General features: G+C 29.3%; 1 protein-coding gene across 6 annotated transcripts in view; it reads right to left on the bottom strand.

Moving 5' to 3' along the window:
- Nucleotides 1-2,905: 2,905 nt before the first annotated feature.
- The window catches only part of LOC111676490, a 31,187-nt gene continuing 10,045 nt past the window's right edge, over nt 2,906-24,047 (bottom strand). For 3 of the 6 annotated variants that reach the window (XM_046945302.1, XM_023437451.2, XM_046945305.1), the window contains 8 exons: nt 7,871-7,977; nt 7,691-7,802; nt 7,223-7,613; nt 6,944-7,158; nt 6,715-6,873; nt 5,302-5,741; nt 4,258-5,234; nt 2,906-4,175 (listed from right to left, as the gene is read on the bottom strand). In XM_046945302.1, the coding sequence (XP_046801258.1) occupies nt 4,020-4,175; nt 4,258-5,234; nt 5,302-5,741; nt 6,715-6,873; nt 6,944-7,158; nt 7,223-7,613; nt 7,691-7,802; nt 7,871-7,977 (2,557 nt within the window). In that variant the 3' untranslated portion in view covers nt 2,906-4,019. Of the gene's footprint in view, nt 4,176-4,257; nt 5,235-5,301; nt 5,742-6,714; nt 6,874-6,943; nt 7,159-7,222; nt 7,614-7,690; nt 7,803-7,870; nt 7,978-8,057; nt 8,207-22,942; nt 22,963-24,047 lie in introns of those variants that run through there. The other 3 variants (XM_046945303.1, XM_046945306.1, XM_046945304.1) reach the window with 3 other exon arrangements.

Here is a 24,047-nt window from a genome sequence, read left to right as displayed (position 1 = left end):
ATTGTTGTTGTGTGTTCTACTGTCGGTATTTGTTTTGTTTTTAAAATTTTTATATTTTTTTCTTTAGCTTTTTTTGATTAAAAATTTGATTTCACCGCACTACTACTCTCACATTTGGCCCATGATAATTATCATACAGACAAGCAGGCAGGCAATATGAGACACATCTACACAAATTAATTTACTCTCACTTGACGCATGTATGGATGTGTGTGTTTGTTGTTGGTTTAAATGTTTATATTTTATTTTCTTTTTTCTTTTTCTATATAAATTTATTTATTTATAATGTATTTAATATATATTAGTTAGTATATATTAATGTTAATTTCTATATAGTATTTATTGTTGTTGCTGTTGTTTTTGATTTGTTTTGTCTAAAAAGAACGATCTCGTAACTTGCGTTGATGTAGTTTGACTAGCTCTCACTTACTATTAAAACAGTTAAAGCTAAATTCATTTGACTCTTTCATTTAACAGATGTTAGACTCTCGTTTAGTTAAACCTCACACCAGCTCTCTAACTAAACACTCTTTTTGTTTAACAGTTGAAGCTCTGTTGTTTTAACATAAAACTAGTTGCTTGCTCGCATAAAATGATATTGGAAAACTATGATTTTCTAGTTTAACAAATATTTTCTTAAATTAATATTTTTTTTTTAAAAATCCATTATAATTTTGTAACAGTTTTTTTTTCTTTAAATTAATATATTTTTCTTAATTTTCACTTTCATTTTAACGTTTTTCTTTAAATTTATTACCGCACTGCTCGTCTGTCTATCTCTAAACTAACTAGAGAGTTATTAAAACTAGTAAAACCACAAAATCACCGTCACACATATACTTTTCACTTACTATCTTGTTTAGTTAAAAAAAAAAAAAAACTAAAGAAACAATTTCATTGCAGTTGTTGTCTATAGTTGAGTGAACTCTGTTCAGTAGTATTTTTGCTACTTATAGTTATGTTTTTTATATTTTTTTTCATTTTCAATTTCTTGCTGTTGTAGTTATTGCTATTTGAGACAGACAATTATACATACAATAAACTATACAAATGTATACTACACATATGTAAATAAACGAGGGCAAACTGAAAAGTTAAATAAAAATCAAAAACTAAATTTTAATTTATTATTCACGCATTGTTTAAATACATTTGATAGTTCTAGAGAAGTTACAAATAACATTAACAACAGTTCTAGTTCAGCTCTAGTTAAGTTCAAGCCCTAGCTCAGATCTGATACAGCTCTAGTTCCGTTATAGTTTAAATCCAATTCAGTTCTAGTACGGATCAAGTTGTGCTCAAGTCCTATTTCGGATCTACTTCTAGTTCTGCTCTAGTTCAGTTCTTCTGTTCTAGTTCTGTTCTAGTTTTGGTTTAGTTCTGTTCTAGCTCTGTTCTAGTTCTGTTCTAGTCTTGTTCTAGTTCTATTCTAATTCTGGTCTAGTTCTGTTCTAGTTCTTTTATTTCTGCTCTAGTTCTGTTTCAGTTCTGTTTTCGTTCTGCTTTTGTTCGGATCTACTTCTAGTTCTGCTCTAGTTCAGCTCTTCTGTTCTTGTTTTGGCCAAGTTCTGTTCTAGTTATGTTCTAGTTCTGTTCTAGTTCTTGGTCTGTTCTTGTTCCATCTAGTTCTGTTCTAGTCCTGTTCTAGTTCTGTTTGCGTTCTGTTTTTATTCTGTTCTAATTGTGTTCTAGTTATGTTTTACTTCTGTTCTAGTTGTGTTCTAGCTCTGTTCTAGTTGCGTTCTAGTTTTGTTCTAGCTCTGTTCTAGTTCTGTTCTAGTTCTGTTTCTAGTTCTGCTCTAGCTCTGTTCTAGTTGCGTTCTAGTTCTGTTCTAGTTCTGTTCAAGTTCTTTTCTAGTTCTGTTCTAATTCTTTTCCAGTTCTGTTCTAGTTCTGTTCCAGTTTTGTTTTAGTTTTGTTTTAGTTCTGTTCTAGTTCTGTTTTAGTTCTGTTCTAGCTCTGTTCCAATTCTGTTCTAATTCTGTTCTAGTTCTGTTTTAGTTTTGTTCTAGTTCTGTTCCAGTTCTCTTTTAGTTCTGTTCTAGTTCTGTTCTAGTTCTGTTCTAGTTCTATTCTAGTTCTGTTTTAGTTCTGTTCTAGTTCTGTTATAGTTCTGTTCTAGTTCTGTTCAAGTTCTCTTGAAGTTCTGTTCTAGTTGTGTTCTGTTCTAATTTTATTCCACTTCTGTTCTACTTGTGTTCCAATTCTGTGCGAAATAATTGCAATTTTTCAAATTGACCTCGTATGTTAGAGTAATACTTGTAGTTGTTGTTGTTGGCATTATTTTTCCACTAGCAAAGCACATTCGCATAAATTAACACTCACAAATTCTTAATTGTTTTTTTTTTCTTCTTCTATTTTCCCCCGGGTTGATTTTCCTTGATTTTCGTTAGTTGTTTTTGTGCATTTTACAGTTACGTTAACAATTTTCAATAATTTACAATTTGCGGTATTTAGTTTTATTAATTTAAATGAATTGAATGCCTAACAAGAAAATAAACAAAAAAAATATTTAATAAAAATGAAATAAAAATTTACGCTCTTAAGCTGTTGACAACATTTGGCTGTTATGATGTTGTTAGCAGTAGCTCTCCTTAAATACTCTTAAAAAAGTAATATTTGCAATTATGTCTGTCTGTCTGTATGACAGAATTGTACAGAATATTTGTCATTAAATAAATTGTGTCCTCAATGGGTTTGGTTTTGTTTCGATAAATTTCTTCATCACTTTATACTTTGTCATTTAAAAGATCTGCTGATATATCCCCCCTTTGAATTGATTTAAATTGTTTTTTTTTTTTTTAGATAAATTGCGTAAATGTTTATGCCAAATATTTGCATTAAATTAAAAAAAATACCGATAGAAATGCCAGACTACAACAATAAATTGTACACAAACACTCACAAAATTAAGTCTGGCGATCGGTAAAATTTTGTTTTTTTTTTTTAAGAAAACAACAAATACACACGCTCACACTTGTTTATCTTTAACACACCATATTTTTTTTTTTTTTTTGCTTTGGTCTTAATAAACAATCCAATTCCACCAACCACACCAAAACTCGAAAAACACTTACTCAGTTGAGTCAACAACAACGTCAATGGTAATTTGCAGCCGAAATATTGATTGTATTGTATTTTATTCATTAAGCTTTTCATTTGACAGCACCAACGTACTAAATTCTCTCTTTTTCTCATGATCACTCTCTTTTACAATTTCTTATAGAGCAGAAGAGTGGGGATTGAAGTCCACTACTGTTGATGTTTGTTTGTTGTTTTTTCGGCCCCCAAACTCTTGCTTACACTAAGGTTGTCTTTTTTCTATTAGTTAAAGTGTCAACTAATATAATTAATGATCTTTACAATAAACTAGCTAGAAAGAGATAAATATACTTACACTGTGTTAACATAACATAAAGCTTAAAGTACTGTTAACTTTTCTAGGCAAAAACTATTGCCTACTTAAAGGTGTTAAAGTAACAGGGTTGCATGTATTTGTTTTAAAATTAAATGATTAATTTTATTTCTTAAATTGTTTGTTTTTTTTTTAATTTATTAGCATTTTCTAAATTTATCTAATAAGTTGTATATTCTAATTTGCCTGCACTAAAGTTCTCTTTTGTTTTTGTAAGGCTTTTCTAGTTAATTTTATATTTTTAAGCTTTTTTTTGAAACTACTACCTAAAAATTAGCTTTCTTGTTAAACCTGTTTTTTTTAATATAATTAAAGAAAAAACTTCCACAAAAAAAGTTAAAATTAAAATTTAATTATTAGTTAGTATTTACAATTAAGGCATTTGTTGTAGTTAAATGTAAAATTTTTGCATGAAACAACAATGTTTGAATTTTTTTAAATCATTAACTAAAACTTAAAATAAAAACTCTAATAATGGATTTTGAAAAAATTATATATATAGTTTCTGTTATTGTTGTTGGGGTTATACTAGTTAAATGTCACGTATTTTTATGGGGGTTTAAAAATCTTTTGTTGTCTGAAAGAGACTGCCCTGCAGTGTCATTCATTCATAACGTCTGGAATTATAGGATTGTATCTTTTCAACGGTACACTCTAGAGCTGCTTTAATATCATTGAAAACGGGTACACCCTGGCGTTTGGCTAAATCAATTAAATAGGAACGACCACGATTATAATCCTTAATGGCGGTTGGAGTGAGCTGTAGCGAGAAAAGAGAGTGAGAGAGAGAGTAAATTCAGCAAAATAATTTTAAATAATAATCTTTCGAGCTTCACCCATACCTTTTCATTACCAATGACACAGTCATTGGGTAACATTTGTACAGCCAACACTACATTGTACATGAGACCAATGCAATGAGCTGCCAGTGTCATGGGAGCAAGAGAGCGTGTTTCGTTAGTGATCACAAACAGCAATACCCGACTGGAGTCCAGAATTGAGGGATTAAAGAGATTCGTACGTACAGGTGACAAAGTCCAACTAAGAGATTCCTCAGCTATGGTCACCTCTTCGACTTCTTCGGCCGTTTTAGTGCCGCTATTGGTGCGACATTTTCGTCTTGTACGCATAAAATTAGCTGCCGTTGCTGTGGGCTGTCTACGCACTCTCCAACTGGCCGTGGCCGCAGAAGTACCCGCAACATCATCTTCCTCCTGCTGCTGTTGTAATTTGCTATCGGGTAAATCCAAATGACTAGGATTAATGGATTCGTGTAGTGAGGGTAAGTGATAGGAAATTCCTTTAGATTTCAAATAAGGTACCGCCAGCTCCTGACGCCATTTTGTGCGCAAAACACAACTACCTCCCAAGTACACTTCACGGAAATCCGGCATATTATAGGCCAATGCTGGATCACAACAATTAATGGAATTAATCGAGCTGCTGCTGGAGAATACCGAGTCATTAGAATCACTTTCCTCTTCCGTAGCGGCGGCCACATGTGCCGAGTTGTCTATGTTGAGCGGTGAGTGAGCTGTGAAAGCCGAAGTTTGAGGTTGTAGGGTTTGAGTAGTGGTTACTTCAGTGGTTTCAATAGTTTCCACATTTAGTAGAACATGTGGTTTGGCATTACCTAATTGAGCTTGGGAACGCGAGCGTAAAGGTTCTATGGGCTGGGGCGATGAGGTGCCACTGTCACGATTGCGCGTTAAAAGATCATTTAAGTTAAGGGCTCGTTCCTCACTGCTGGGCACACTAGTATTGCTGGAAGTGCGTGAAATATTTTTGCTGAAATAGCTTATAGCGAAAGAGTCCTCACCTGGAAACAAAAAATGAAAGCAAAATTAATAAAATATTCTTAACTATTTCTTTAATTTCGCACATACCTTGTAAATTTGATAAATACACCGGTGGTGGTGGTACATTGGTTCCTTTTATAGGTGAAATGCAGCCACTTTCATGTATTTCCTGCTGCAGCACCGATAAATAGGCCGATATAACACAGAATAGATTGAAATCCAAATGATCCAATTGAGAGCTGCTATTGATTTTAGGATTTTGTGGTTGTTGTTGTTGAGCACATGTTGTGGAGTTAGTGTTGTTGCTTTTAGGTTTTTGAGAGTTTGTACTATGTTTGTTGTTAATGCTGTTGTTGTCATTGTTTAGAGCTCCTAGAGCTTCCCGTTGAGCCGCAATGATTTTATTTAAATTATCCATGTTAACAAGACTTTGAGCATAGCCCAAATATAAGAGAGCTTGTTGACACTGTTCAACAGTGATTAGATCGTAAATGGGATTGACACGATCAAAAGCACCACGTATTACACTGTAAAGGAGAGAGAGAGAGAGAAGAATTTACTTATAGTTCCCATAATTGATTCAAATTTATTATTTTTGAGGTGATCCTTAGATGTTGATGTTGTGTGCGAAACTTTTAAGATGTTCAGTTTTAGTTTTACCAAAGTCCGTTTCTAGTTCAGTTGTAGTTTAGTTCTACTTCAGTTCTAGTTCAGTTCTCCTTTAGTTCTAGTTTAGGTTCTGTTCTTGTTTAACTATAGTTCAGTTCAAGTTCAGTTCTAGTTCAGTTCTAGTTCTAGTTCAGTTCTAGTTCAGTTCTAGTTCAGTTCTAGTTCAGTTCTAGTTCAGTTCTAGTTCAGTTCTAGTTCAGTTCTAGTTCAGTTCTAGTTCAGTTCTAGTTCAGTTCTAGTTCAGTTCTAGTTCAGTTCTAGTTCAGTTCTAGTTCAGTTCTAGTTCAGTTCTTGTTCAGTTCTAGTTCAGTTCTAGTTCAGTTCCACTTTAGTTCTAGTTTAGTTCTAGTATAGTTCTGGTTCAGTTCAAGTTCAGTTCTAGTTCAGTGCTAGTTTATTTCCACTCCAGTTCTAGTTTAGTTCTAGTTCAGTTCTAGTTCAGTTCTAGTTCAGTTCTAGTTCAGTTCTAGTTCAGTTCTAGTTCAGTTCTAGTTCAGTTCTAGTTCAGTTCTAGTTCAGTTCTAGTTCAGTTCTAGTTCAGTTCTGGTTCTAGTTCAGTTCTAGTTCAGTTCTGGTTCTAGTTCAGTTCTAGTTCAGTTCTAGTTCAGTTCTAGTTCAGTTCTAGTTCAGTTCTAGTTCTAGTTCAGTTCTAGTTCAGTTCTAGATCAGTGCTAGTTCAGTTCTAGTTTAGTTCTAGTTCAGTTCTAATTCAGTTCTAGTTCAGTTCTAGTTCAGTTCTAGTTCAGTTCTAGTTCAGTTCTAGTTCAATTCTAGTTCAGTTCTAGTTCAGTTAGAATTCATCATATAACGGTTCAATCATCTTTAACTTACACTAATATTGAAGCTATATTCGATGGTGGATCCCTAAAACCGGCTAAAATTTCCTTAGTACGCTGGAGACCAGAAGGTATATTACTGAGCACGGGCAATCCACGGCGCGTTACCAATTCACGTAAGATTTGTTGATTGCGTGTAAGATCAATATATTCCCTGTAAAAATATGCAAACAAAACAAGTAAATTAAAATATGAACTTCTTAAAACTCAACGCAAAAACATACTGTTGCGATATACGCTCATTGAGTATACTCTGATTCGGTTTATACGGATGCAGCACCAGCACCAGCTGCTTGCAGTTTTGACCCGCTATATGTGCCGCCTCAATGGCACCAGCAGACGCGCGAGTTTCTGAATCCATAACGAAAAATAAGACACGGGCTTTTTCCTTAGCACGATGTTCTAATTCAATGAGATCTGGCGTCCAATCGGAAACTTGCTGTATTAGAAAATAAAAAGAAATTGTTATTTGAGTGGATAGGGAGGAGGTGGGGAAAACTAACCGGATTATAGAATGAAATGCCTAGTTCTTTTAAAGCAGGTATAGCTACATCAGCACGCCATGTTGTGGGATTACAAGAGCCACCTAAAAACACTTCAACGGGTGCAGAGGTATTTTCGCTGGTTTTACGCTGTTTGCCAATTCTTTTGCAGTCTTCCACATTACTTAAAGATTTTGTACTGCGCAACTCATTTCCCGGAAAGCTGCAATTTGTATTTGTATGGGTGCTGGTATCATGTTTAGTTGTTGTAGTTGCTGTTGTTTTTGTGTTGGCAGAGGCTGTATTGTCGCTGTCAGTATTATCAGCCACACCATTATCATCAGTATGTAGAGAGCCTAGTAAATTAGGTTTGTCACAGTAACCAGGCGATGTTGAACCAAATGAAGATGTTCTATTTTAAAAATAAGAAAGTAAAGATTATTTTATTAAAAAAAAGAAATTTTTTTAAAAGCAATATAAAAAACTAACCGAAATCTTTTAAGGTCTGCTGCTAAAACACAAAATTCACCAAAAGTTAAACCATTTGATTGTCGGCTGCCTTTACGAGCCAACATTTTAGCTGTTTGCAACATATCGCTTACTGTAGGTTTAAAGGAAAGATATTAATAATTTAGTTTTATTCATGTAAGAGTAATAATCAAAACTTACTTTGCTTGTCATTGGGATGAAAACTTAACTCCTGAAATAGTTCTTGTGTGCGTTCGGCTGGTACCACATTGCATCTTGCTTTGGCACGCCAAGCAGCTAACACCTCACTGCAATTAAGAAATAATAAAAAAATTAAAATATATTTTTTTATTTAGAAAAAAATCTTAAAAATTAAAAGAGAAGTAACCTAAGATAAAGAGTTGCTTGTTTTCCATTTTCTTTTTGTTTGATATCAAATCTCTTGGGTAAAGTAAAGGCCTGACAATGAGTATTCATAATGAAGCCAACTAATAGAAATAGACAAAACAACAATTGCATCATTTTGACCGGCCAACAGCCAACACATTGAAAAAATGTTACGCCAACATACAGCATTTTTTTCTGTTGTTGTTTTTTTTCGAAATTGGGCTCAAATTTTTTTTTCGTTTGATTTTTTTTGTTTATTAAATTCAAACGCCCAACAAACACACGTCAATAAATTTGTTGTGGAACAGTCAATAACATTTGCAGCAGCACCAATAATTGGAATTTTTGAAATCATCCATTCAAAATTTGTTAACAGCGTATAAATGTTAAATACACATTCTCTATATATTTAATTATTTTTATGAACTTCAGTGCAGTTTAGTACTTCATGTACTTTGTATATATTTTGTTTTTTTTTCAGTTTGACTATGAAGCAATAATGTGGCTGCACTTCTATACAGTTGTTTTTGAACTACTTACTCTAGTTATAGAGAAAAAATTTTTTTTCGAAATCGATGTATTTTGAAATTACTAAAAAAATACAAAAAAAAAAAAAAATAGAGATCAAAAAATAGAAATTAAATTGTTTCATACCAGCAAAATGCAGCAACAACAATGTAAATAGATGTATAATTTGAGAATAAGGAGGGGAATTTAAAATACACCCTACACTGACTAGAAACGATCATTCTACTTGCAATAAATTTGATTTCTGCAAACCGATCATGCAGTGATATAGACCATAATATTGAGGGATTTTCGTGATCAAATCAGTAATCCACTTTTACTCTCATTAGTAGGGTTTTTTATTTGAAATTTAAAAATTCATAATCAAAGATCGTTTTAGAGACTATTACTGATCGCTTAAAATTGCGTTAGATCATCAATAGGGGAAATGCTTATTGCCAGAACATTAAGCATACAATAGCATAAGCAAAGATGGAGATCAGTAAGAGTTTTTTCTCTAATACTTCTTTAACATTTTGTTTACAAACCTAACTACCTTCGATTGGAAAGGAAATATACGGAGATTTTCTTAGGAATTTATATTACCCAATACCGATCTTATAGTGACTAAGTTATGACGATATTTTATATGATAACTTTGAGAGATTAAGAAGTGCAATATGAAAAATAACATTAATGATTGATAATCTATTTTCTACCAATACAGATTAGTGAAATGTGATTTCAATGTTCATCCGAACATCTTTTTGTGAGAGAAAGTTTAACGTTTATACGATCACTTTAAGAGAAAGCTGTCGAGTATTCAGTCACATAAATCGAGTGAATTTGTAAGGCTCATGATACAAAGAAATGAGTTAAATTTCTGAAGTTTTTTTTCGCACGATCATTAAGTGAGTAGAACTGTATCAGACTTAAGAATAATAAAAGAAGATCATGTTTTCTTTTGGGAAGGATCCGAAGATCTTTTTGTGAGAGAAATTATAACGTTTATACGATCACTTTAAGAGAAAGCTGTCGAGTATTCAGTCACATAAATCGAATGAATTTGTAAGGCTCATGACAGAAAGAAATTAGTAAAATTTCTGGAGTTTGGCACGATCATTGAGTGAATAGAAATGTATCAGACTCTTGGAAAGGTTCGAAGATCTCTCAAACTAGAATCGTATGTATGTCTTCAACTGATGAACATTTCTGGTATTGAATTAGACGCCGAACGAATTTCTTAAGCAAACATCTTCCTTTAAAACTATTACAGTTTGATGCCAAACACTATCGCCAACCAAATATGATCTATCTTTGCCTGCAGTGTGCAAATTAAACAAATAATTTGCGTCACTTAATCGCCTTAGAAAGAAGATGTTAAATTGGATTTCTTATCAGTATATATTTTTTTCAATTTAGAAACGCAACAGACCTATAGTGGCGTTAGATTAGTGTGAAATTGATAGTGGCATCACCCACAGTAAAATTCACAAGAAAAAAACACATTGAAAACAAAACTTTGAATGTAAAATGAATTTTGCTTCGCCTAAACGAAACGTGTGGTTATTGAAGCAGATGCAGCTCACCGATCTGTTGGATTAAAGTTAAATGATCTATTGAAATTAAAGCGATGTCTATGAAGATACTCTAGATTCAATTTACTGAAATTGCGTTTAGCAGTTGTTTCCATATTCCAAATCAGATTTAGCTCGATATGTAAGACTAGAATGGACATTATTTGAATCATGAACGTGCTTAGTACTCATTAAAAAAGATCGGTTAAACTGAGATGTTCCCGAAGTGATCATACTCGCTTCGCCTTTTTTTAAATTCATTTACATATGATCGAATGTAAAAGCTAATTCAATGTTTATCGATCGCTAAATTGGATTTTGGAAATAAGACCAGTTTTTTGGACTATCAGCTCGATCGTTGGCACGATCAATGACTGCTCTCATTAAGACTAGAACGAATATTCTTTAAATCTTGAAAGTACTTAATATTCTTCAAAAAATCAAAAAAAAAAAAATAAAAATCAAATAGATTCAAGTGTTCCAAAAGTGATCACATTCTGAAGTAATTTGAAGATTACTAAACCATTTCTTTTATAATGTAAAAGTTTTTTGATTTTTTAATTTGTTGTTGAAAATATGATCAGTTATTTAAGTAATTAGCACGATCGCCAAATTCTATCTGTCGTACTGCAAAAAAATGAGAATTTATCATGTTTCTAAAAAGAGATCAATTATAATTATCATCATCGCTATATTTGAGGATTATTCTGTGATCGATGACCATGAACTGATATTGAATATCAATGTTGTGTTTAAAGTTTTGCATGATCGATGTATAAGAATCTGTAATGTCTTTTTGTCAAAAGAAGAACTGAACTTGACACTAATGTAACTGAAAAAAATTCTTATAGAGCTGAGACATCTGAGGATCATTTAAGTAATTCTAAGAAAAACTGAAGATCAGATAATTTATTAACACTTAATTGTTGAAATTTATTTAATAACGTTTGATCTATGGTTTATTGCTCAAAAAGATCACTTAAAATCAGATGAAGATCCTCGCTTCATCTAAGGGTTATTAAGAGATTTATGATCTAGTATAAAAGAGTAGCTAATAAACTTTGATCTTGATGTAGGATGTTGAAAATTAAACATGATTTTGTGCCCAAGTTTGGGTATTTAGCTTGATCATTAACACGATCAATTAGTTCTGTTGTCATGTTTGAAATGAAATCTGAAAGAGTGATCTTATAGATCATAAAGTTCTCTAAATATTTGATCTTCTAAGTAATTGATATTTCGTTTGGTTCTCTCAATACTTGATCTTCTAAGTAATTGATCTTTCGTTTAGATACCCTGTATTTAACCACTTGCTGGACATAGTTTTCTCTAGACATCATCATCATTATAATTAAGCAACAACATCATCTTTATTATTATTTTCCATAAATAAAAAAACTATTTGTAACCAATTATTATTTAGCTGTTTTTGGTAAAATGTGTGGTTGTACATGGCCCTGTTTGACTAGTTTGGTTTTTAATAGTTTCAGCTGTAAAGTGGAGGTGTCTTAAATTTCTCAAATAAAAACAACTTTATGTATAACAATTTTAAATAAAAATATTAAATAATATTTATAAACGAAACATTTTATTATAAAACTATTTTCATAAAAATAATTTTCTAAACCAAAAAAAACAAGAAAATTTAAATAATTTATGTAAATTTTGCAAAATCTAAAAACAGCTCCAACAAAATCAATAAACAACATAATTTGAGCGTGTAAATAAATAAGAAAAAAAAAATAATAATAAAATAAAACAAAAGACTGAATGAATTAACGAATAAATGAATGAGTGATTGCTAAACTATTTTTGTCGAACAAAGTGTGTTTATGCGATAGATTGTCGAACCATGACATAATCATCTAGTATTAGAGTTTCTTTTCTAACTGATCGCTATGGCGCTAATATTTGCAACTCAAATAAGTCTTTAAAGCAAAATTCGAAAGTTTATGTTTTATTTTTATAAGAAAAAGATTTCTCTTTTGTTTTTAACAACAAATTGTTTGTTAACTAATGTTTAAAATTAGTCACTATATGTTTAAAAAAAATCCTCAAAAATAAATTGACCCTTTATGAACTTATGATGAACATTGGTGCCGGCGTTAAAGCTATTTTTAAAACTAAAAAAAAATATTTAAGAAAGTTTGCCAAACAAAAACAGAAAATAAACAACAACAACAACAACATTAAAATGGATGCATTAAAAAAAATGTGCAAATCATGCACAACCACCCAACAACAAAGCAGCGAAGCGTTCATTTAACTAAATAATTATTGTTCATCTTCAATCTTGATGTTTATTTAAAAAGGAATGGAGAATATTTTGTTATTTTTCAAATATTTTATTTTTTTCACACTTTGCACATCACAAGTCACTACTGGGCTGACTGGCTGTTTAACCCAAGAGACTACAAATAGCTGCTACAATTTATTTAGGAATTAATTGTAATATGTTGTTGATAGTTGTTGCCAATGCTGCTGCTGCTGCCGCAGCTGCTCTTGCTGTTAGTATATGCTGTTACCATTTGTTGTTTGTTACCGCTGTTGGCTTGCAAAACAGGAGGGACTCGTTTCAATAAGAATCAACCACAAAAATAATCGATGATGAGGTCATAACTAATAATAAAAATGACTTTAGGCACACAAACACTCGCTCCCATATACACACACACACCGATACAAAACTCAAACACACACACATGTTCTCACGTTTCTAAAGAGCAAAACTTTGACTGGTTAAATAAAATACTAAGTATTAGACCCCCGAGTTATGATGAGAGAGTTCAAGAGCCAAATGAGTAACCAGAAATCGAAGCGCAAAAATTATTTCACACAGATACTGTCACACACACACACACGTCCACACTTATTTATACCATACACTCAGAACATTTATTTAATGTTTTATTATTTTTTTTTTTGTTATTTTTTAGAGAGCTAGCGCAACAGTTTGCAAAACGTAAAAACAGCTGTTTGTCTGTTTTTCTTTTATAGTTGTTGTTGTTGCTGTCAGCATACTAAATTTTACGGTTAATTGAGTGCAGATTTTTAAAATAATGAAATCATCAATTAGCATGTCGGTTTCATAAACAAAGAAATATTGACATAACTTTGTTATGAATCTCTGTTGCGAAAATGATATAATATCTGGAGAATGCAAATTTGAAGAATTTTATTTTTTTTAATTGATTTTTGTAGAATATATTGTTCCAGTTCAATTCTAGTTCTGTTCTAGTTCTGTTCTAGTTGTGTTCTAGTTCTGTTCTAGTTCTGTTCTAGTACTGTTCTAGTTCTGTTCTAGTACTGTTCTAGTTCTGTTCTAGTTCTGTTCTAGTTCTGTTCTAGTTCTGTTCTAGTTCTGTTCTAGTTCTGTTCTAGTTCTGTTCTAGTTCTGTTCTAGTTCCGTTCTAGTTCTGTACTAATTTTCTGTTCTAGTTCTGTTCTAGTTCTGTACTAATTTTCTGTTCTAGTTCTGTTCTAGTTCTGTTCTAGTTCTAGTTCTGTCCTAGTTCTGTTCTGTTCTAGTTCTGCTCTAGTTCTGTTCTTGTTCTGTTCTTGTTCTGTTCTAGTTCTTTTCTAGTTCTTTTCTAGTTCTTTTCTAGTTCTTTTCTAGTTCTGTTCTAGTTCTGTTCTAGTTCTGTTCTAGTTCTGTTCTAGTTCTGTTCTAGTTCTGTTCTAGTTCTGTTCTAGTTCTTTTCTAGTTATGTTCTAGTTCTGTTCTAGTTCTATTCTAGTTCTGGTCTAGTTCTGTTCTAGTTCTAGATCTGTTCTAGTTTTGTTCTTTTTGTGTTCAAGTTCTATTTTAGTTCTGTTGGTTCATTTCAAATTTTAGTTGCTATTTTTATGCTCTCCACTGTCACTTGATTAATGCTTTCAATATCTTTAATTGTTTACCATATAAGGAAACATTTATTAATAAAATTCAAATAATTTATTAACAAATTCCTTAACTACTCTGCAAAATAACTAAAAGTCTAAACAATAAAGACAAAATTTAGAAAACTATTTTGAAGAGAAGGAAATGAGCGAGAAATCGAGTCTTTAATTTCACTAAAGAGCCAATAAAAGTTTCCTAAAAGCACATTTTCTTGAAGGCTGTGATTGCGCGCACATTACACAAGTAAATTAAATAAACAAAAAATTGATATAGAGAGAATACTGAATTTAAAAAATAAACGCAAAACTATTAAAAACAAAAAACAAACACTATAAAACTACTTAATAAATTTATAATTTAATAACGTATAACGCACTTCAGATAAAAAACACACACACACATGTGCAAAATTTATAACTTTAAAACCATAAACGTTTAACGACTTTACTGATACCTTGTGGTGAATGACAGTCAGTCTGTTTTGTCATATGAACACGAAATGATAATAACATTTACATTCATTCATTCCTTGATACGTTCATTCACTCATTCATCATCTATTCAGATATTTTATTCCCCTTGGAAAAGTTATAAAAATTATTATTGTTGTTGTTGTTCTTTTGTTTTTGTTTTTTGCATATTTCTTTCTTTCTGAAATGAGATATAAATTATTCTTGGTAGTGTCTCACAGGAAATAACATCATGGTGACGTTGAAGGCTGTAATTTGTAATTCTCAGATAGAGAATCTTCAGCTATACATTTAGCTATTTTGCAAAAACAAATGTACAAATGTTTTTATGTACATATGTATGTATGCAGATAATTATTATTTTATTGTTATTTGATTGTTCTAGAGTTTTATTAGAAATATAGGCAAAGAAATTGTGGTTTTTAAATGTAAGGAATGTGTTCTGAATTATAACTAAATCAGAACAGAACTACAACTGAACTAGAACAGGAGTATAACAAAACTGGCGATGAACTAGAAGAGAATTTGAACAGAACTAGAACAAACAGGACTAGAACAGAACTAGAACAGCACTAGAACGGAACTAGAACAGAAATAGAACAGAACTAGAACAGAGTTAGAACAGAACTAGAACAGAACTAGAACAGAACTAGAACAGAACTAGAACAGAACTAGAACAGAACTAGAACAGAACTAGAACAGAACTAGAACAGAACTAGAACAGAAATAGAACAGAAATAGAACAGAACTAGAACAGAACTAGAACAGAACTAGAACAGAACTAGAACAGAACTAGAACAGAACTAGAACAGAACTAGAACAGAACTAGAACAGAACTAGAACAGAACTAGAACAGAACTAGAACAGAACTAGAACAGAACTAGAACAGAAATAGAACAGAACTAGAACAGAGTTAGAACAGAACTAGAACAGAACTAGAACAGAACTAGAACAGAACTAGAACAGAACTAGAACAGAACTAGAACAGAACTAGAACTTACCTAGAACTGAACTAGAACTTAACTAGAACTTAACTAGAACTGAACTAGAACTGAACTAGAACTGAACTAGAACTGAACTAGAACTGAACTAGAACTGAACTAGAACTGAACTAGAACTGAACTAGAACTGAACTAGAACTGAACTAGAACTGAACTAGAACTGAACTAGAACTGAACTAGAACTGAACTAGAACTGAACTAGAACTGAACTAGAACTGAACTAGAACTGAACTAGAACTGAACTAGAACTGAACTAGAACTGAACTAGAACTGAACTAGAACTGAACTAGAACTGAACTAGAACTGAACTAGAACTGAACTAGAACTGAACTAGAACTGAACTAGAACTGAACTAGAACTGAACTAGAACTGAACTAGAACTGAACTAGAACTGAACTAGAACTGAACTAGAACTGAACTAGAACAGAACTAGAATAGAACTAGAACAGAACTAGAACAGAACTAGAACAGAACTAGAACAGAACTAGAACAGAACTAGAACAGAACTAGAACAGAACTAGAACAGAACTAGAACAGAACTAGAACAGAACTAGAACAGAACTAGAACAGAACTAGAACAGAACTAGAACAGAACTAGAACAGAACTAGAACAGAACTAGAACAGAACTAGAACATAATTAGAACAGAACTAGAACAGAACTAAAACTGAACTCGAACTGAACTAGAACTAAACTAGAAGGGTTTCTTTAATTACTTCTTTAGTTAATAATAATGTCTTAAGGATAACTTAATTATATTCTATAATTGATAACTCCACCACCTACCAAACAGTGGACAGCCGATTTTTACAACTTTTTAATTGTCACACACTCGAAACAAAAAATGACATCAACTCTTATATTAAAATGCTTCAATTAATTCAATATTGTCAAAATGTATTTATGTTACGTTACGTATGGTGTTTTTTTCGATATTTCTTGTTTTTTTTTTGTGTTCAGTTTCTATTTGTGAACAATAAATAATGATGATGATATCACGTTTACTATAATTATTTATGTTGCTATTTTGTTTGAATTGTTTTTTTTTTATATTTGGCACTAAGAACAAATTACTACGACGATTTAAAAACAGAACCATTTGTAAAACAAATCAGAAAAAAAAGAACTATTACTAACATAAACATGACTAGAATAGGTTTAATGCAAAACTAAACAGCAGAATCCGTAGCTGAACTGGTAAGACTCTAAAACAAACTCACCTGCAACTGTTTAAGTTTTACAGCTTTTATAATTATTTGGTTTATGCAACAACAAATTTAATAGATAACTAATTTTTTTTATTCAGGAATTTTGATAATTTCACACAAACATATACAATGAGTACGGGAACAGCACTTTTATAATCTAATCAAACAATTTGCACAATTTATGTTAAAACAATAACACTGTTACCACTAAATACGACACATATTTCATAGATAAATTCAACGATTAATAATAATTTATAGAAAAAAGTTAACAACTCCTAATTGAGTATTAAACTTAAAAATGTTTAATTTAAAATAATTAAAAAACATAAATACTTTTCAGTAGCTGCCTTCTATAGATATGTTGACTTTTATAGAAATGTTTTAAATCTGTGAACTAGAACTGAACTAGAACTGAACTAGAACTGAACTAGAACTGAACTAGAACTGAACTAGAACTGAACTAGAACTGAACTAAAACTGAACTAAAACTGAACTAGATCTGTACTAGAACTGAACTAGAACTGAACTAGAACAGAACAAGAACATCACTAGAACTAAACTAGAACTGAACTAGAACTGAACCAGAACTGAACTAGAACAGAACTAAAACAGAACTAGAACAGAACTAGAAATGAACTGAACTAGAAATAAACTAGAACTGAACTAATTCTGATCTGTATTCTGTAAACTAGAACTATTCTACATTGGATTCACAATTAAACTACCAGATTTTGATTTTCTTAATAATTTTTTAGGAACTGTCAATATATAGCCCCAGCGAAGAGAGTTAGATATTTGTAAATCCTGCCCTTTAGTTAAACATGACTGCCAACATAATGTTGTTCATCTAATAAATTAAAAAAATATAAATAAAAATTATGACATCAATTCGTGACTAGTAAGTACAACATCCAAAAAAACATCGTGTCTAATACGATATACAAGTATGAATCAAATACTTATATAGAAAGAAACAAGAGAGGAGGGATGGTATGAATAAACAACAATAAAGACGTATTGTCTATAGAGTGGTGAAGAGTTTTGAAAACTTTTAAATTAAGGGTACAAGGGAGCGATACAAATTATTAAGTGTAGTTGTCAATATTTATTATTAAATTAATACGTATCATAATACAATAATACCTGGACAAAAACAACTAGGAAAATAATATTGCTGTGATCATAAGCAATAATAGTCTAACTAAAGAAACGTGATTTCGCTGGAGATTAAATGTAACTATAGTTTTTTTTTTGTAAGAATAATAATAATATTAATTAATTTCTTACTGGATTTAGGCGTTTATTACTGGTGATCACAATTTTTTTATTTTTTTTTTATAAATTTTACTAGTAATTGTCAAGCTGAAATACTCATACTTTTGTGGTTAACAAACAACACATACACTCACTCACTCAAATTACAGATTATTATTTAATCGCTTTTAATAAATATTTATTTTTCTTTTTATTATTGCTATTATTGTTGTTGTTGTTGGTGTAATTTGTTGTTAACCACGATTATCTCACAATGCATGACTTTATTCTATTTACTATTTGTTGTTACATGTTTTGTAACTTAAACAAATTATTAAAATTTAAATAGTTTTTAGTTTTTTTTTTTTTTTTTTGAGATAAATTCAGATTTAAAACATTTCTATAAAAGTCAACATATCTATAGAAGGCAGCTACTGAAAAGTATTTATATTTTTTAATTATTTTAAATTAAACATTTTTAAGTTTAATACTCAATTAGGAGTTGTTAACTTTTTTCTATAAATTATTATTAATCGTTGAATTTATCTATGAAATATGTGTCGTATTTAGTGGTAACAGTGTTATTGTTTTAACATAAATTGTGCAAATTGTTTGATTAGATTATAAAAGTGCTGTTCCCGTACTCATTGTATATGTTTGTGTGAAATTATCAAAATTCCTGAATAAAAAAAATTAGTTATCTATTAAATTTGTTGTTGCATAAACCAAATAATTATAAAAGCTGTAAAACTTAAACAGTTGCAGGTGAGTTTGTTTTAGAGTCTTACCAGTTCAGCTACGGATTCTGCTGTTTAGTTTTGCATTAAACCTATTCTAGTCATGTTTATGTTAGTAATAGTTCTTTTTTTTCTGATTTGTTTTACAAATGGTTCTGTTTTTAAATCGTCGTAGTAATTTGTTCTTAGTGCCAAATATAAAAAAAAAACAATTCAAACAAAATAGCAACATAAATAATTATAGTAAACGTGATATCATCATCATTATTTATTGTTCACAAATAGAAACTGAACACAAAAAAAAAAAAACAAGAAATATCGAAAAAAACACCATACGTAACGTAACATAAATACATTTTGACAATATTGAATTAATTGAAGCATTTTAATATAGAGTTGATGTCATTTTTTGTTTCGAGTGTGTGACAATTAAAAAGTTGTAAAAATCGGCTGTCCACTGTTTGGTAGGTGGTGGAGTTATCAATTATAGAATATAATTAAGTTATCCTTAAGACATTATTATTAACTAAAGAAGTAATTAAAGAAACCCTTCTAGTTTAGTTCTAGTTCAGTTCGAGTTCAGTTTTAGTTCTGTTCTAGTTCTGTTCTAATTATGTTCTAGTTCTGTTCTAGTTCTGTTCTAGTTCTGTTCTAGTTCTGTTCTAGTTCTGTTCTAGTTCTGTTCTAGTTCTGTTCTAGTTCTGTTCTAGTTCTGTTCTAGTTCTGTTCTAGTTCTGTTCTAGTTCTGTTCTAGTTCTGTTCTAGTTCTGTTCTAGTTCTGTTCTAGTTCTGTTCTAGTTCTGTTCCAGTTCTGTTCCAGTTCTGTTCTAGTTTACTTCTAGTTCTGTTATATTTCTTTTCTGTTCTAGTTCTGTTCTGTGTTTTTTATAACTTTGATGACATTATAAATTACTAAATTATTTTTATAAAACATCTAATTAGCTGACCACATTTTTGTTATATCTGACAAGTTATAATTCCAGCTATGACACAATTTTAATAATCTTTGATAAGACTTATTAACGGCACAGAACCACAAATAAAAAGTGCTATTTTTTGACGACACCACTGTCTATATTGAACAAATTAAATGTTAAACATTACAAAGAAATAAATTTATAAACTTAGATCATTTGGAAAAACAAAAGCAGCGTCAACAATAATAATAATAAAAAAGAAACTAAATGAAGAACGCCATATATAAAAATAAAATAAATATTACGTTATAGTAATATTTAGATTTGGTTGTTGACGTTTTTGCTATTTTTTTTTATTTGTAGGAAGAAGGTATGGTCTAGTGGGTCTGGTTGATTTGTTACCATTCAACCAACAACAACAATTATAATAAAGAAAAAACAAAAACACATACATGATGTCATACAAAATACTCCAACAAACTGACTGACTGTGACTCGAGTGGCTCCCGTTTACGACATTTCTATTTATTTTCAATTTAAGCACAAGACTTTAACAAAACGTTTCTTTTCTTTTTTTTTTTTTTTTTTTTTGCTAAATGAAAAGATATTAAATACAAATCTGTTGGTCGCTAGTAATGGCATGTTTTCTATTTATAAATATTTATTAGTCTTTTTAAATAATAAAAGTAATTGCCAAAAATTTGCTATTTATTATTATTTATTAGTTAAAAAATTGCAAGTGTTTTGTTTTGTTTGTTTTTTCCTTTCAACGATTGTTGTTATGATATGATGATGGTATTAACAATATTTTTGTGTGTAAAATTTTTTTAATTATTTTTGATTGGGTGCAAAATTGTTGTTTTTATTTATAATAATATTTTATTAAACAAAGGCAATATTTAAAATAGAATTATTTATGTTGCTTTCGTATGTGGGTGGGTGTGTGTTAATGACTTTGAAAATAAATACAAACAGCGTATTTAAAATATTTCAAATCTTCTACACATGTAACCTTCTTGCTTTATGAGTTTTTTTTGTCTTTCTAAGGTGTTTAGTATAGATTTATTTTCATTTTTAAATATTTAAATTTACACATATTTCTGTTTATTATGTTTTTTTTTTTTTGTTTTAAAGGAAGAAAAATGAAAGTTAAATTGAAATTTTAAATTTTGATTTTTGTTAAATTTTAAAAAAATTCTTTTGACCAAGTTATAAAAGTTTAAAACTTTATCGTAAATATTTTTGTAAATTCCACTAATTTTGAAATGAAATTTATTATGTGGTAAAAAGCCCTTAAACTAAGTTAATTTTGATTTTTGTCAAATTCGCAAAACATTGAATTTTGAACGAATTGTAAAATTTTTAAATTTTTATCGTAAATATTTACGATATTTGCAAGGCTTCAAAAATATAATTTTATATTTGTTCGATGTTATGGATTTGGGTTTAATTTCGATTTTTGTTAAAATTACAAAATATTTTATTCTAAACATTTTATAAAATTTTAAAACTTTATCGTAAATATTTTTGACATTTCTACTGAATTTGATAAATAATTTCATATGTGGTATTAAAGCCCTTAAACTAAGTTAATTTTGATTTTTGTTAAATCTGCAAAACATTAAATTTGGAACGAATTGTAAAATTTTTAATTTTTATCGTAAATATTTACGATATTTGCAAGGCTTCAAAAATATAATTTTATATTTTGTTCGATGTTATGGATTCGGGTTTAATTTCGATTTTTGTTAAAATTACAAAATATTTTATTCTAAACATTTTATAAAATTTTAAAACTTTATCGTAAATATATTTGACATTTCTACTGAATTTGATAAATAATTTCATATGTGGTATTAAAGCCCTTAAACTAAGTTAATTTTGATTTTTGTTAAATCTGTAAGACATTGAAATTTAGACGAGTTGTAAAATTTCTAATATTTATCGTAAATATTTACGATATTTGCAAGGCTTTAAAAATATAATTTTATATTTTGTTTGATGTTATAGATTCTGGTTTAATTTTGATTTTTGGTAAAATTGCAAAATATTTAATTTTAAAAATGTTATAAAATTTTAAAACTTTATCGTAAATATTTTTGACATTTCTACTGAATTTGATAAATAATTTCATATGTGGTATTAAAGCCCTTAAATTAAGTTAATTTTGATTTTTGTCAAATCTGCAAAACATTGAAATTAAGACGAGTTGTAAAATTTTTAATATTTATCGTAAATATTTACGATATTTGCAAGGCTCAAAAAATATAATTTTATATTTTATTCGATGTTATGGATTTGGGTTTAATTTTGATTTTTGTTAGAATTGCAAAATACTTTATTTTAAAAATGTTATAAAATTTTAAAACTTTATCGTAAATATTTTTGACATTTCTACTGAATTTGATAAATAATTTTTTATGTGGTATTAAAGCCGTTACATTAAGTTAAATTTGATTTTTGTTAAATTTTAGAAATATTCATTTTTAATTAAGTTATAAAATTTTAAAACTTTATCGTAAATATTTTTGACATTTCTACTGAATTTGATAAATAATTTCTTGTGAAATATAAAAGCCCTTTTATTAAGTTAATTTTGATTTTTGTTAAATTTTAAAAATATTCACTTTTGACTAAGTTATAAAATTTTAAAATTTTATCGTAAATATTTCTAACAATTTCAATAAATTTTATAAAAAATTTCTTATGCGATCTAAAAGTTCTTAAATTAAGTTAATTTTGATTTTTATTAAATTAAAAAAATCTTGATATTTAACCAAGTTATAAAATTTTAAAATTTTATCGTAAATTTTTTCACTTCATCCAGTAGCTTTTTAATAAAGTTTACTATTTTATTAAAAACTTATAATATATATTTAATTTCGATTTTTTTTAATCTTGAAAACATTTACTTTTGATTAAGTTATAAAATTTTAAAACTTTATCGTAAATATTTAAGACTTTAAAAGCGAAAATCTAATAATAACTTTTACTTCAAACAAAAGCTCATATCGTTTCCTAATTTCGATTTTTGTTAAATTTCATAAATCTCTTACTATAAAATTTTTAAATTTTTTTAATTTTCTTTATTCTTTTAAAATTTGTAAAAATATTGTAGGACCTGTTTATGATTAATAACAACAAAATACTAAAACAGCAATTTGTACTAGAGGAATTTTAAAGTCCAAAAATATAAATGACGATCAGTCTTTGTTCAGTAGCAAAAAAACAACAACAACATAAGGAAAGGTCAGTGATCACTATAATCTGTGCAATAAAACTGATCAATAAAGGAAAAAATTTTAATTTTGTATTTTTTTGCATTTAACTTACTCCATTACGACAACGTCCACCACAATGAAACAGGAAATTAAATTGATTTAACAAAATAAAATATCATATACATACATAGTATTTAGTATATTTAAACGATTGACTCAATTGAAATGTCTTTTTAATAAATGTTTATATGACAGATCATTTCATTTATTTATGATCATTTATTAAGCTTAGGGGTCAATGAAATTTTTACTCTGATTGAAATTAATATTTTTTTTTTAAAAGTTGTGGATTTTTTTTAATTTTTTATTGTCAATTTTATTTTACAACATCATCAATTTGTTGTTGTTGGTGTTATTTTTATTGTTTGTATATTTATGTATCGTATAAGTTATAAAAATTAAAACAAAAAAAATATTTTATTAAAATATAAATATATATTTTTTTATACATATTTTTATGTTAATTAAAATGCAACACGCGCTTAATGCCTAAAAGATCAAGTTCAATGATATTGTCGTCGATCATTTTTAATAAATTAATTTTTTTTTAAATTTTTTGTTGTTCGTAAATAAAGAAGAGGAGAATACAACAACAACAATTTGTTTAGTATAAGGCTTTTGTTGCTGCTGGTTGTTGTTGTTCTGGTGGTGATTCTAAAATATAATAAACACAAGTATGAAAGAAACAACAATAACAACAACAAAAACACATTTAACGATCAAAACATGATTTAAAATAACGATGACAGAATAAAATACCACTGACGACGCTGCTGCACCAACCTCACACTCACATTTATATACTAGCTGACGTTGCGATTGGTGAATGAGTGAGTGGTCAGGGTTTGAAAGGTACTTGTTTATTATTTATAAAAAAAACAAAATATTTTTCTCGATTAATCATTAGACAGATTTTTTCAAGTAAAATTAATTAAGTTAGAGATTTTTTTCAACAATTAATGAAACTATTTACGGAAATTAGTTAGACTGTTCTAGTTCTGTTCTAGTTCTGTTCTAGTTCTGTTCTAGTTCTGTTCTAGTTCTGCTCCAGTTCTGCTCTAGTTCTGCTCTAGTTCTGTTCTAGTTCTGTTCTAGTTCTGTTCTAGTTCTGTTCTAGTTCTGTTCTAGTTCTGTTCTAGTTCTGTTCTAGTTCTGTT

The sequence above is a fragment of the Lucilia cuprina genome, chromosome 2, assembly GCF_022045245.1.
Source record: "Lucilia cuprina isolate Lc7/37 chromosome 2, ASM2204524v1, whole genome shotgun sequence".
Classification (NCBI taxonomy): Eukaryota; Metazoa; Arthropoda; class Insecta; order Diptera; family Calliphoridae; genus Lucilia; species Lucilia cuprina.
Note: the sequence above shows the minus strand (reverse complement) of the source record. Positions and strands in the feature narration are given on the sequence as shown.